Source organism: Marmota marmota, unplaced genomic scaffold (assembly GCF_001458135.2).
Source record: "Marmota marmota marmota unplaced genomic scaffold, marMar, whole genome shotgun sequence".
In the NCBI taxonomy this organism is placed as follows: Eukaryota; Metazoa; Chordata; class Mammalia; order Rodentia; family Sciuridae; genus Marmota; species Marmota marmota.
This window is the reverse complement of record NW_026000142.1, coordinates 22957426-22970476: the sequence shown is the minus strand read 5'-3', so window position 1 is coordinate 22970476 and position 13051 is coordinate 22957426. Positions and strand designations below refer to the sequence as shown.

General features: G+C 41.3%; 1 protein-coding gene across 3 annotated transcripts in view; it reads left to right on the top strand.

Annotated features, from left to right (window-relative positions):
* The window catches only part of Slc26a4 (solute carrier family 26 member 4), a 60408-nt gene that overhangs the window by 29373 nt on the left and 17984 nt on the right, over nt 1-13051 (top strand). For all 3 annotated transcript variants that reach the window (XM_048786105.1, XM_048786104.1, XM_015488438.2), the window contains 5 exons: nt 5861-6008; nt 7016-7129; nt 10850-10927; nt 11069-11164; nt 12067-12173. In XM_048786105.1, the coding sequence (XP_048642062.1) occupies nt 5861-6008; nt 7016-7129; nt 10850-10927; nt 11069-11164; nt 12067-12173 (543 nt within the window). The remainder of the gene's footprint in view (nt 1-5860; nt 6009-7015; nt 7130-10849; nt 10928-11068; nt 11165-12066; nt 12174-13051) is intronic.

The following is a 13051-nucleotide window of genomic DNA, read 5'->3' as shown; positions in this document are numbered from 1 at the left end:
AACCCAGAATTCAGCCCTGAGTACGGTGCTTGCACGGCTGGCAGAAACTGCAGCGCTGTATCCCTGCGTCTCTATCCCAGCGCGCGCTGCAGACTCTAGCCGCGGGGCGATTTGCTGAATAAGCAGTGTTACCCTCCGTGCGACAAACCTCTCGCGTTTGAGTCCCCGTAGCCGATCCTCGTGCGATGGAAATCCTTCCTCCAGGTTCCGGAGCACCCCACTATTGCTGGAAATTCCTAACAAGATATCCTTTAGCCGTCCTGACTTGTCATACTCCCACACAGTGAAGCAGCACACGGGGACAATGCACTCCCCTCGCCGCCATCTTCCTTCTCCTCTCCCCTGCCCTTTAAGGGGAGTTTTAAATAAGTTTGGTAGTGTCCATCTCTGTCACTGTGTAGTTGTATGGCTTTCGGGAAGTTGCCTATATGTGAAGGGTAATTACAACAACTTAAGCCTCAATTCAAGCTTGTGAAATGCCAGTGAGAGCTCTCATAAAATGCAGAGTGGAAAAAGCGTTTTACACTATAAATTTGTTATATGGTGTTAAAAAAGAATCTCAGATGTTTATCACATATGTAACATTAACTTATAGCATTTATGACTAGACTTGCTGCTGATTGGTAAGTACTGGTTTCCCTTGGCTTAATCTTAGTTGAGGCACCTTGTGCTGGTCTTTGTTTTTCCATGATCCTGATAGAAACTACTCAAGCGAGCTAATTCCTACTGCTTGTTCCACAGGAAACTGCTACCTTCCCATTTGATTAATCTCACAATTTCTTCCAAATCACCTCAAAAAATATTTGAAAAATGGCTGGGCCTGGTGGCACAGGGCTGTAATCCCAGAGACTCAGTAGGCTGGGGCAGGAGGACGCCAAGTTCAAGGTCAGCCTTGGCAATTTGGCCAAGACCCCATTTCAAAATAAAAATAAATAAATAAATAAGGGAGAGTTGGCTAGGCGTGTGTCCCACACCTGTAATCCCAGCGGCTTGGGAGTGTGAAGCAGGAGGATCGTGAGTTTAAAGCCAGCCTCAGCCGTGGCACACCACATAAAAATAAATAAAGTATATGTATTGTATCTATCTACAACTTCCAATTTTTAGTTATAAAAATTATACAAAACTATATTTCATAGATCCCTTTGGTGGCAAGGTGCTAAGCAACTCAGTGAGATCTTGTCTCTAAATAAAACACAAAATAGGGCTGGGGATATGGCTCAGTGGTCAAGTGCCCCTGAGTTCAATCCCTGGTACAAAAAAAAAAAAAAAAAAAAAAATGACTGGAGTATAGCTCAGTGGTAGAGAGCCCCTGGGTCCAATCCCCATTACTGCAAAACAAACAACTAGCTACATGGGACTTGAGTTACATATTACCCATAATAGCATTTCTCAAACTTACACATGTAAGAATCATGTGAGACCTGTCTTTACAAAGATTCCTGGCTCCCACCCCAAAACTATTGAATCAAGCTTTCCAGAATAGGGGCCTGGAAATTATTATTTTTCAAAACTGCCTCAAATGAGTCTTCTGATCAGATAAATATGGGAAACTCTATATTAGAAGATCTGAATTTTAGTAGTGAATTCTAAAGCTGAGAGGAATTTAATGATAAAAAATTGCAATGTGGCTACTTGAGTTATGGAGTTTTTACCCTAATATTCAATTTTTGGGGTAGTTATAAAAATTATACAAAACTATATTTCATAGATCCCTTTTGTCAGGCCCCCTAATATGTAACAAACTATAGGTGGATATGGGGGGCAGCATATCCCCTGCCCCCCAAATCCATATTCTATTAGTTGATTGCTGCCCTTAGTTGTCCTTCCCGGCCTTCTACTAAACTTTCCTGACTGGCTTCTCCTGAGAATGGATCGGGAGCCTCTTGCCTTGGGTTTAATCAAGCTGAATCCTCTGACAGACCACCTGGTCAACCTGGTCAGCTAACAGCCTGCTGGCTGTGAGGACTATAAGCTCTTCCAACAGGACAATAAACCCATTTGTGTTGCTCAGCTCTGTCTCCCTAGCACAGTACCTATCTCACAGAAGACTCTCAGAAAATATTTGTTGAAGGGTTAAAATACCAAGGCCTGTGTCATTATACACAAGCCACAAGAAAGGCCTTTGTTATCTGATGTCACTTGGTAGCATAAAAACAATTCTAATATTAATAAACCTGAGAAAGAAAGGGTAGCACTGAGACATTGGAAAAGAGCAAGTGAAAGAGATGTTCAAGTGGCTGAGGCGAGTCCTGGGAAAGGCCGAAGAACAGAGAGGGAGAAAGGGGGGTGTGCCACCTTCTCATCTCCTCCCTGCCTCATGCCTCCAATCAGGCTGCTGTTGGCAGCTTGCTTTTATCCTATTCAGGGTCAGAGCCATATGTTAGGATTGCTTGGTTCCCAATAAAAATGTCACATTAGACTGACAAAAGCTGTAACTCCTTGTCCTTTTCTCTACTCCCTTCCTGGTAAAAATATGCTTGTCTGAGCTGGGGCTGGGGCTCAGTGGTAGAGCGCGTGCCTAGCACATGTAAGGTACTGACTTCAATCCTCAGCACCACATAAAAATAAATAAAATATATGTATTGTATCTATCTACAACTAAAAAAAATAAATAAGCCTGTCTGTCGGGAGCCAGTCCGGAAATACACGCCCTTAAGTCCTGAGCAAGAGATACTGAACAATTATTGCGCCCTGCAATAACTTGGGCTTTACCTTCGCTCAGATAATGAGGCATGGCTCCAGGAGTAGGCGTCACCAGGTGGGGTTGAGTTACACTCACCTGTTCCTTTGTAATCCTACCCTTTTGCTCTTTCTGGGATAGAATGTTCCATGGAAACTCCCCTTGTGTGTCCCCTGTTTAAGAATAAAGAATGCCAGTGGCTCTCTTTCCACGAACCTCTAAGGTCACAGAACTATCCCCGGATTTTGAAAAGGTACTTCTGTGTGTGTGCTTTCTTTGCCATTTTCTTAAGTTATTGGAATAGTCAGATTTTTTGAACCCAGCATTAGGTCTCCAGCTAGGATAGATAGTGATACCTGTCTATGTCCAGTCAGCGTTTGAGGTTTCACTCAAACTGGGAGCTCCCGTTCCAAGAGAGCAATCACAGCCTGCCTTTCTCCTCATACAACTGAGCCCAATCCTATAGCTATTAATGTGTCCAGTCTCTTACTTATCACAACCTGGGCTTTCATTTACCCCTCTGTCATCATGGTTGTGTGTGGTGGGCTGTGTTTTTGTGTTACTGGGGACTGAATTCAGGAATGTGCCACCACTGAGCTACATCTCCATCCCTTTTTATTTTATTTTGAGACAGGGTTTCAGTAAGTTCCCCAGGCTGGCCTTGAACTTGCAATGCTTCTGCCTCCTGAGTCACTGGGATTACAGGCACATGTCACTGTTGTATTTTAAGCTGTAACACAATTTTCTGCTCTGTCCTCTAATTTTTTAAAAATATTTTTAGTTATAAATGGACATGATAACCTTATTTTATTTATTTTTATATAGTGCTAAGGATCGAACCCAGTGCCTCCCACTTGGTAGGCAAGCGCTCTGCCACTGAGCTACAATTCCAGCTCCTATTCTCTAAATTTTAATCCCTATGTAAACTCATTCCTGCCTCATCTCTCAGCAGTGACTGGTCCTCTCCTCACCAGGGCTCCTCCCTGTCATGCTGTTTGTGGTTGTACTTGGAAGTGTGGCCCAGGGAAGGACACAGAGTGGGGAGAGTGGTCAAAAAATTCTGGAAGTTCTTCTCCTGGCTGATTTCTGAGGGCCATTTTCCTCCTTTAGCTGGAGCACTGGCACTTTTGTCAAATGTTGAGGTCCAACTGGAAGTAGCACCATGTTTACATGCCTGACTTTCTTCATGGATTCTGTGGCACCTCAGGGCTCACACCTTCCCATCCTCATCTTCAGATCAGTGGGTTTTCATATGCTGTCTCCCCTTCAGGCTCTTGGTAGTGTTATTTCATGATCAGGTCAGACAGGGTTGGCTGGGGCCAAACAAGCCCCCTGAGTGAGCATACAATTTGTAAAGAGTTATATCCACTGAAGGAGGACAAGTACTAGAGGAAAGGCTTACGCAGAGGTCATCAGAAGCCAGGGCTTCAGTTGACTTGGGGCAAATAATTGATACCACTAAGGTCCAACAAGACAGAATGAAAGGTGGCAGGAATATGACAGACTTAGATTCTCCCCATTTAAAGTGCACCTAATATGTGTGTAGGTACTAATTCCTCACTATATAATACTGCAATTAATTCTATGAGAACAGTGCATTGTCCCCACTAGATGGCCAAAGAAACCGAGACTTGGCAGGTTTAAACAACATGCCCAAGTCATAAAGTTACTCACAGAGAGATTGAGGTCCTTTGATTTCAAGTTTGCCCCTTACCTTTGTGACCCTGAACAATCAAGGATCAGGTATTATTTGGAGAAGGAAGCAGTGGGTAGGCAATGGACATTAGGAGATTATGAAAACTAAATTCTTTGCAGGGCTGGAAAGTTATCCTGAGGCCCCATAGTTACCTGAAGTAGGGTTGACTGGGTCTCAGAAAAAAAGAAGCCTTTTTAAAAATATTTTTTTAGTTATAGATGGAAACAATGCTTTATTTTGTTTATTTATTTTATGTGGTATTGGGGATCGAACCCAGGGCCTCACACATACTAGGCAAGTGTTCTACCACTGAACTACAATCCCAGCCCCAAGAAGCCTGGTTTTAAGAAGTGAGGTCTAAGATCATATCCAGACTATTTGATGATATAATGGTGAGTCACTCAGGGTTTCTAATGTCCTGTCTGCCTGCCTACAGATGGGGTGCATGCTAGAGCCTACACCTAGGTAGGATGGGATATGGGAAGAAAAGGCATCTAAAAACTAAGCCTCTCCCCTTGGGAAGAGAAAGCCTAATGAGAGCAGAGAACCAGAAAGATCTTGTTACCTAGAAAGTCACACTATCTAACTCTCATATCTAGACTTTTCTGGGTCTCAGTTCCCTTATCAACAAAATGAAAGAGGTAGATTAAGCAATATCTAGGATTCTTGTTAACTCTAAATTTATCTGTGGTTTTCTCTAAGAATCTAATTTTCCACTTTATCTTTATTCAGGCATAAATGAGGTAGGTGGAGAGATATTTTTATGGTTGGGGGGGTCTGAAATTACACCATATGGATAGTTATCAAGCTATGGGTACTTGAAGGTCATCCCCCAAATTTACACATTTGGGGACAATCTCATGATTATAAAATTATAGGTTTACTTATGTAGTTTAATAGATCACTTCTAGTTTTGTCAAACAGTAGTCATTTAACCACACACTCATTGGGATATTTTAGTCACTAAATTGCCCAGACTGGCCTTGAACTTGCAATCCTCCTGCCTCAGCTGCCTGAATCACTGGGATTCCAGACATGCACCACCACACCCAGCTTTTTCACTGAACTCTTTTAATATCATACCATTGGTCCCTTTAACCAAAATGACATCTCTTCACACGAGTAAATCTCATATTGTGATTAGAATATCTTTTAAGTTCAAAGACCTTTAAGCTTAAATTGCGAAAGGAGAAATTCTAATATGTGAGCCGTATGGCCTTGAAGAATCAATCAGTCAAGGCAGATTTATTCATGTCAGAGGTTTAGGAGAGGCTTTCAAAGAAAGCAGCCAGTGAGATAGCACTGACTTCTGATTTAAAAGTGTGGATATGGATGCTGCCATTCATGCATTATATGTGCTCTTCATTCTCTTGGATCATGACCTTTCATTCTTTCATGTGCCTGAGTGGATGCAGCATTTGATGAGGTGGGAAAAAGGAGCTGTTGTCAAATCTTCACTGCATTTTTCACTTAAAAACTCCTAGGTTTCTGCCTCCTGCACTCCCCCCGGTGAACTTGTTTTCCAAGATGCTGACTGCATCATTTTCCATCGCTGTGGTGGCTTATGCTATTGCGGTATCTGTAGGAAAAGTCTATGCCATTAAGCACGACTATACCATCGATGGGAACCAGGTATGCGAGCCCTCATGCTGAGCTGCTTTTATAGAGCAGAAAACAAGAAAGAAACATAAACAAGAATGACTTTGGTCTCTGCTACAGAAAGACTTGGATTTTTCCAGCAGTCCTTAATGAGTTGGTTTTTCTCTCGGGCTTCCTAATTAGAAATTATTTTGAAATATGCATGCTGAATCATTTTGCTTTTTAAAAAAACATTTATTCTTTAGTTTTAAGTGGACACAATATATTTATATGGTTCTGAGGATCAAACTCAGTGCCTCAAGCATGCTAGGTGAGCACACTACCACTGAGCCACAACCCCACTCCCAAATCACTTTGCTTTTTAAGAAATAGGTTGAAATAACCCTAATCTTAAAAGAGCTAATTCAATCAGGACACAACGAACCCTCAAAGTTATCATGTTAGATCAGAATGAGAACTCTTTCTGGTCATTTCTTTTTTAATGGCAGCACAATATGACAAAACAAGGTAAAAATACAATTAATAGCTATGACCACTTTATGTTGTGGTTAGTTCACAGTGCAATTAATAAATACAGGACAATTTTTGTAAGTATATGATACATTGTCAGGTGACTGCAGGTTTTGTGGTTGGATGTTTCTGAAAGCAGAATAGCAATTACAGCTAAATGACTAGTAATCAAGCAGAATGATAGCTCTGCTAGTTATATTATGTTTTATAGCAAATATCCAAACACAGAAAAACTTATATTTATGAGAGTTACAGATGTGCTGCTCACCAGGCAGTGTAAAAGCATCTTAGCAAAGGATCACAAGTTACTATTTCTTGTCAACCTTTAGTACATTCAACAGCTGTGAAGTTTCTTTTAGATTCTATGGAGTCCAAACCCCAGATGTTTTATAAGATCCTCATATACCTTTAAAGGTAAAAATGAAATTGGACCACCAGGCAGGATTGATTTAGCAGTTTCCTTTGAACATGAGGTGAGGGTCTTACAAAGAGTCTATTTGTAGTATTACATCATCCATTCTCTCCCTTAGGAATTCATTGCCTTTGGGATCAGCAACATCTTCTCAGGATTCTTCTCTTGTTTTGTGGCCACCACTGCCTTGTCCCGGACAGCTGTCCAAGAGAGCACAGGGGGAAAGACACAGGTATGGAATGACAGCAGATAACATTAATCACATAGAACAAGCCAAGGAATGGCAGCTCAAAAAGGCTTGCGAAAGAACTAGGCAGGACAGTTGACCTTTGAGAAGAGAGGGACTTGTGTTTCCTCATTGGATCCAACTTGGGCCTGTTCATCTGTTTGAATCACCCCCTCATCAAAAACCTCTTGAAAAGCAACATTTATGATTTCCTGAGATGGCAATTCTTATAAACCTTTGTGTCAATGCTCACGTAGCACTGCACTTGGAGTGATTTTCTAGGGGCATTGGCTACTGCCAAGGATGGGGATGAAGAATGCTGGTTGTTAGTAATTTCTAACCTGGGGAAAGTAAAGGCCCAGTAAAAGCACTTCATGGCTTTGTGTTATTTTGCTTTCAGGAAAGTGAAAACTTCTCTTCACATTTCCTTTACCAGGATCAGGAACCTCCTCCAGAGGCCTTTGGTCCCACAGAATAGGAGTTTGCTAGCCAAGAATATCTTGTATTGTCACATTTTGGCATTTATTCCCGAGTATGATTTTTGTTCTTGAAGTTCTGAATGTGTACTTAATCTTGCCTTTTTAAATGTGGCTGTCGGTTGTCTTCATGAGATGACCACAGAACCAGCATCCCACTTAATCTTTGGATAATCCCTCAGTCCCAGTGAGTCAGAAAGCTCAGGAATGGTTCTCAAAGCCAGGCACAGAATCAGATATGCCAAACCAGTGACCTTGGGCTAGGGACAGACTCAGGAATTGTGCCTCTTTTATGCCTGAAGGGTTTTATTCTCCTAACACAGGAAGAAGCATTATTTAAAAGTAAAAGTGCATTCAGACTCTAAAAGTAAAACAGATCCAAACTAAATAGTGTAAAACACACACAGCATCTTCTTACAGCATTTTATTAAGGCAGAGACACACACACACACAAATAACTATGAAAGAGAACAACTGAGAAAACAAAAGACTCCAACAGTGGCTTGCCTAGAGAGAGCTTTAATTGTCCCCATGGTACACAGGTTGTTCCTCTCCTATTTATAATGGATTGTGATAATTACAGAGTTTGAAGAATTGACCTCTTCCAATGTCTGGGCTCCTTTGAAACAAAAATTTATTGTTAATTCTCAGAATTTTTCTTAAGTTGTTTTTGCAAGCATTTCTAGCTCTGAGGGAGCAGGTAAAATAATATAGTCCAAACCAGGAGGCATAACCAGCCAGAGATCTGTTGTTGAGGGGAAGAGGTCAGAGCTAATTTCCAAAGCTGTGCCCATTTTATGCCGCAGCTGTCAGCAGCAGGAGTTCTTGCTGCTTGCATTGAAGACAGAGTATTGATAAGCTCTCCAGGGCACGTGGTCCTAAGAGGGTGCAGGCAAATCCTGAACTGCTGGTGTCCATTCTCCTGCTGTTACCTCCAAACACAGAAAAACTTTATATGAGAGTTGCAGATGTGCTGCTCACCAGACAGTGCAAAAGCTCAGATGAGTCATGGGCTGGCTGCCCCAGTAAGAATGCCCATGTAAAGTGACCTTCTTGGCAAAGGGCTTGGGGGATAATGGCATTCTGGTAAGCTAATATCCTCTGCCACACACTGGCGTGTATTATATTTAGGAATGATGGATGCCAGAATTTCAGCACTGAAGAAGGAAACAAGTGTAGAAATGGCTTGATATTTAATTACTGAAATGTATTCTAAGTTCTGGGGTTCAACATCTATGTGCCTGGACTGTGACCAAATAAACTGGCAGGTCTTCTCTTGTGTGGCTTCTAATATTTTTTTTCTTCTGTTGAAGCCTCAGTTTCAGCACCTATAAAATGGACTAAAGTTGTATCCATCTATAGGAACAGTGAGAGGATTAGATTCAGAAGTGTTTGTGAAGCACATACCAGTAAGTGCTGATTGCTGGGCTCAAGGTAGGAATGGCATCTTAGCATCTATGATACATGTATTGTTCCTGGCATGTAAGAAACACCTAGCATATAGTAGCTGAAGGAATGAATAGAAGAAAAAGTGTTGGTGTTTTCAGCACATCTCTACAATGTAGAAGAGCTGAACATTGGCCATGTGTTCTTTCTCTCACTCTATCTTACTCTTATCAATTCATAAAAAAGTAATTCTGATTACAAACTACTCTGTAGCTCTGATTACTCTCTCACTTAACAGAATAATTAATTCCCTGGTAATTGAATCTGCTCATAGATATAAAATCTACAGAGTTTCCCACAAGGCAGCCTTTATACCATAAGTACAAGTAATTGACCCCTCACAGATCTTAACGATATTCAAAACTAGCCTAGACCCCCATATTTGGAGACTTATTCACTATATATACTGGTGAATAGAGGATGCTTTCTTGTCCTGAGTTGGGCAGCAGGCTGTGGTTCCTGTCTGCAAATCTCCATCTCTCTCACCGTTTCACAGAAGCCTTTATCTACAGTGAGATGCAAATGGCTCAGTGAATATTGCATGAGTCATTGGAAAGGTACTAACTTCTTTGTTTAGTTAGGAAAGAGGAAAGCTCACCAAAGTGCTGGGAACCTGGAGGCATGGTGCCCGAAAAGGCATAGAGTAGGGAGCTCGATAAACAAAGTGAGCATTTTCGTACATCACAGGGATGCCCAGACTGACCCAGCCATAAGCCGAACATAAATGAACATAAGCTGAATATCATTTGCCAGTTGATGCAAATACTTTCTAATTAAGTATGCTAATTTCCTTTTTCTATTTGCTGTGCCTGCCTCCTCCTTTAACTCAGATCTCTTGTACTAGGCAATGCTTGTACTCAACACCATCTTCCCTGTTGATTCCTCTCTGACAGCTTTGCTTCTGGTTTCCTGTCTTCTTTTCTCCTCTGTTTCAGAGCTTCTAGTCTCCACCTTGGCCCTGCCCCAGCTGTCTCAAGAGAGAATTCATTGGTCATCTGATCAAACCAGAGAATAGTCCCCCGCCCCCTCAGTCTCTCTCCTATCTGTGGACCTAAGGAGAGCTCTTTTTTTATTTTCCAGTGAAGGTAACGTTTCTGGACTTCTTTACCCCTGCTATTGCTCCATCACTGCAGCTGCTTTGGGGCAAATTTGGAGCCTGCACCTTAGCAAATATCAGAGGAAGCAGGAGACAGGGTCCCACCTCTCAGCATGCCAGTGTGGCACTATGAATTGGCAATTGAATGGATAAACTTATTTTCTCTGAGACTTTCATGGGAACCGTGTGCTACAAGTACAACATGTTATCAGAGTGGCTATTGTGGTCACTGCTTCAACAGTGTAAAACAATCAGATACATGCTGTGAGATTTATTTCCCAAGAACATGATAATAATCTCTGTTGTTAGGGAGAGAGTTGGTATGTTTCATGGCTTGGCAACTACTAGAAGGTTGGCTCCAGAATTGACACTAAAACTGTAGGTAAAATCTATCCGATAAAATCCACATTAATTAAAGTAGCTTTACTTCAGCAGGCCCACTTTCCACATTTTCTTTAATTTCTCTGCAATAGCATACACACACACATACACTTCCACACATATATATGTTTTTCCTTTTTTTTCAGTTTTGTATTGATTTAGCAAATGATGCTCATTTCTCCCAATATTGAGCAGAAGCTGGGGGAGGAGAGGAATCAGAGAAGCACCAAATGAGCCTGTGTGCAGGATCGTTCATGATCATGTGGTGAGCTGAAAGACACTAGGGAGGAGGATGAACCCTCTTCATGCAAGGTGTATGTCTTTCAGATTGCTGGCATCATCTCTGCTGGGATTGTGATGATCGCCATTGTTGCCCTGGGGAAGCTTCTGGAACCCTTGCAGAAGGTAAAACCCTGCTTCTCTGCATACTGATTGCATAATTTCCTGTCACCACTCTGCTACCAGAGAAATAACAGGGGATTTAAAAATCATCACATGGAAAGCTATTCCCCTGAATAACACAGCCTTCCCTGTCTCTCTTGGCAGTCAGTCCTGGCAGCTGTTGTAATTGCCAACCTGAAAGGGATGTTTATGCAGGTGTGTGATGTTCCTCGTTTGTGGAGGCAGAATAAGACTGATGCTGTAAGTCACCCACCACCCATTCTCTGAAATAAGATTTGGTTTTCATATGCTTCCTGTCATATCACTAAGTCTCCCCGTTTCCTAAATCTTACCTGCACTTTGGAAACCTCAGAGCAGAAATTAGAATTGTGTGTATAAACAAAAGCCTTGTTGTATTCTATGTGAACTGCATTAGTGAAGCTCCTCTATCTCTGAGAAGACTGATTTCTAACAAGAATCCCATATAAGGCCCTGGGCCTTCTCAAGCCAAAACAAAGCAAAACACAACACACCACATTTTCTTTAAAACCTAGTTTAAAGGACAAATTTTAAAAAAACACAAAAACAAAATACAAAACCCCATGCTGACTTTGTGACTAAAATGTCCTTCACAACTATTCTGAGGAATTACAAAAGCCAGAAATGAGTCCTCTACAGTTTACTCTAATTTAGACACACACATGCACAGAGAAAACTTCCTATATATTGATGTGTAAAAAAGAGACCAGAATAGAAATGCTGGGGAAAAGTGTGTGTGTGTGTGTGTGTGTGTGTGTGTGTGTACGCATGCGCGCATACCCACAAAAATGAAGAGACTACATGTAGGGAGGGTGATTGGGAATGGGTGGAGAGAGGAAAGAAATTGTGAGCAAGAGTTTTCACTGTAAAGCTCTTAAAATTAATTCTCTTTTGAGCCCTATTCAAATATTTAAAAACAAATAAAATGGGACAATTGGTCTTTATTGGGAAGGCCAACTCCAGTTTCACTTAAATATGAATGAATGGATGGATAAAATGAATGATGTCAGAATATTTTTTAAAAGGTATAATTGTGAATGATTGATTTTATTGTTATAGGTAGCCTAACGTTTGACAGTACCCTATGAATCAATGTAATTTTTTTCATTTCCATTCCCCTGTAGGTTATCTGGGTATTTACATGCATCATGTCCATCATTCTGGGGTTGGACCTGGGCTTACTAGCTGGCCTTCTATTTGGACTATTGACCGTGGTCCTGCGAGTTCAGTTGTGAGTATTTAAAATCCAGATTTTCTATGAAAGGGACAACACATCCTCTACTTTCCTATGTTTACATGAAACTTCTTCCTTTGATAATAGTTATTATATATTGAGAGATTCTATGAATTAAGCCACCTAGTGCTTTACAAACTTTATCATACTTAATTTTCAAAAATATCCTATGAATACGATGGCTTATTCTCATTTCACAGGTTAGAAAAATTTAGGCTCAGAAAGCCAAAGGACCTTTCCTAAGGTCACACAGTTACCAATTGGCAGAGCTAAGATTTGAACCCAGATTACCTCACCCCAAAGTCCAGGCATGTAGTCACATGCTCCACGGCTGTGCTCCCCTTTTAGCCATGGTCAGACTAAAAGAAACATGGTTCAGCCAAAGTTGCTTTGTCATTTTTTTTCTTTAAATAAGATGCAAGGTGGGCACTGGGTCCAAGGTCAGGCAAAGCAACTGCTAAATTTATAGCTCATTTTCCTCTTTTGAAGCTAGTAACCCAAAAGTTACGCAACTCAGTACAGGGGAACTTTAGAACAGCTAATTATAGCCAAAATTCATTCAAATCTGTCAAATAAGGCACAAACCCCAAAGTCACACAATTCTGAGAAGTAAACATAATTAGTTCATATGCAGAGTAAAAGCAGCAAAGACAAGTTAAATAAAGGAAAACAATCTGTGGGGGCAGGTCAGGGAGCCTGAAGGTGTCCTTGGTTTTGTCTTGACTCTGGAGAGGATTTGGTAAGTGTCCTCCTGGGCCTTGAGGGAAACAGAGCTTCTCTCTCTCCTCAATTCTTCCATTGTCTTTCCAGATTTCTGGCCTCTTCTCTGCCTGTGTTTGGGCCGTGAAGGAAGAAGAAACCTGGAAAAACATCAA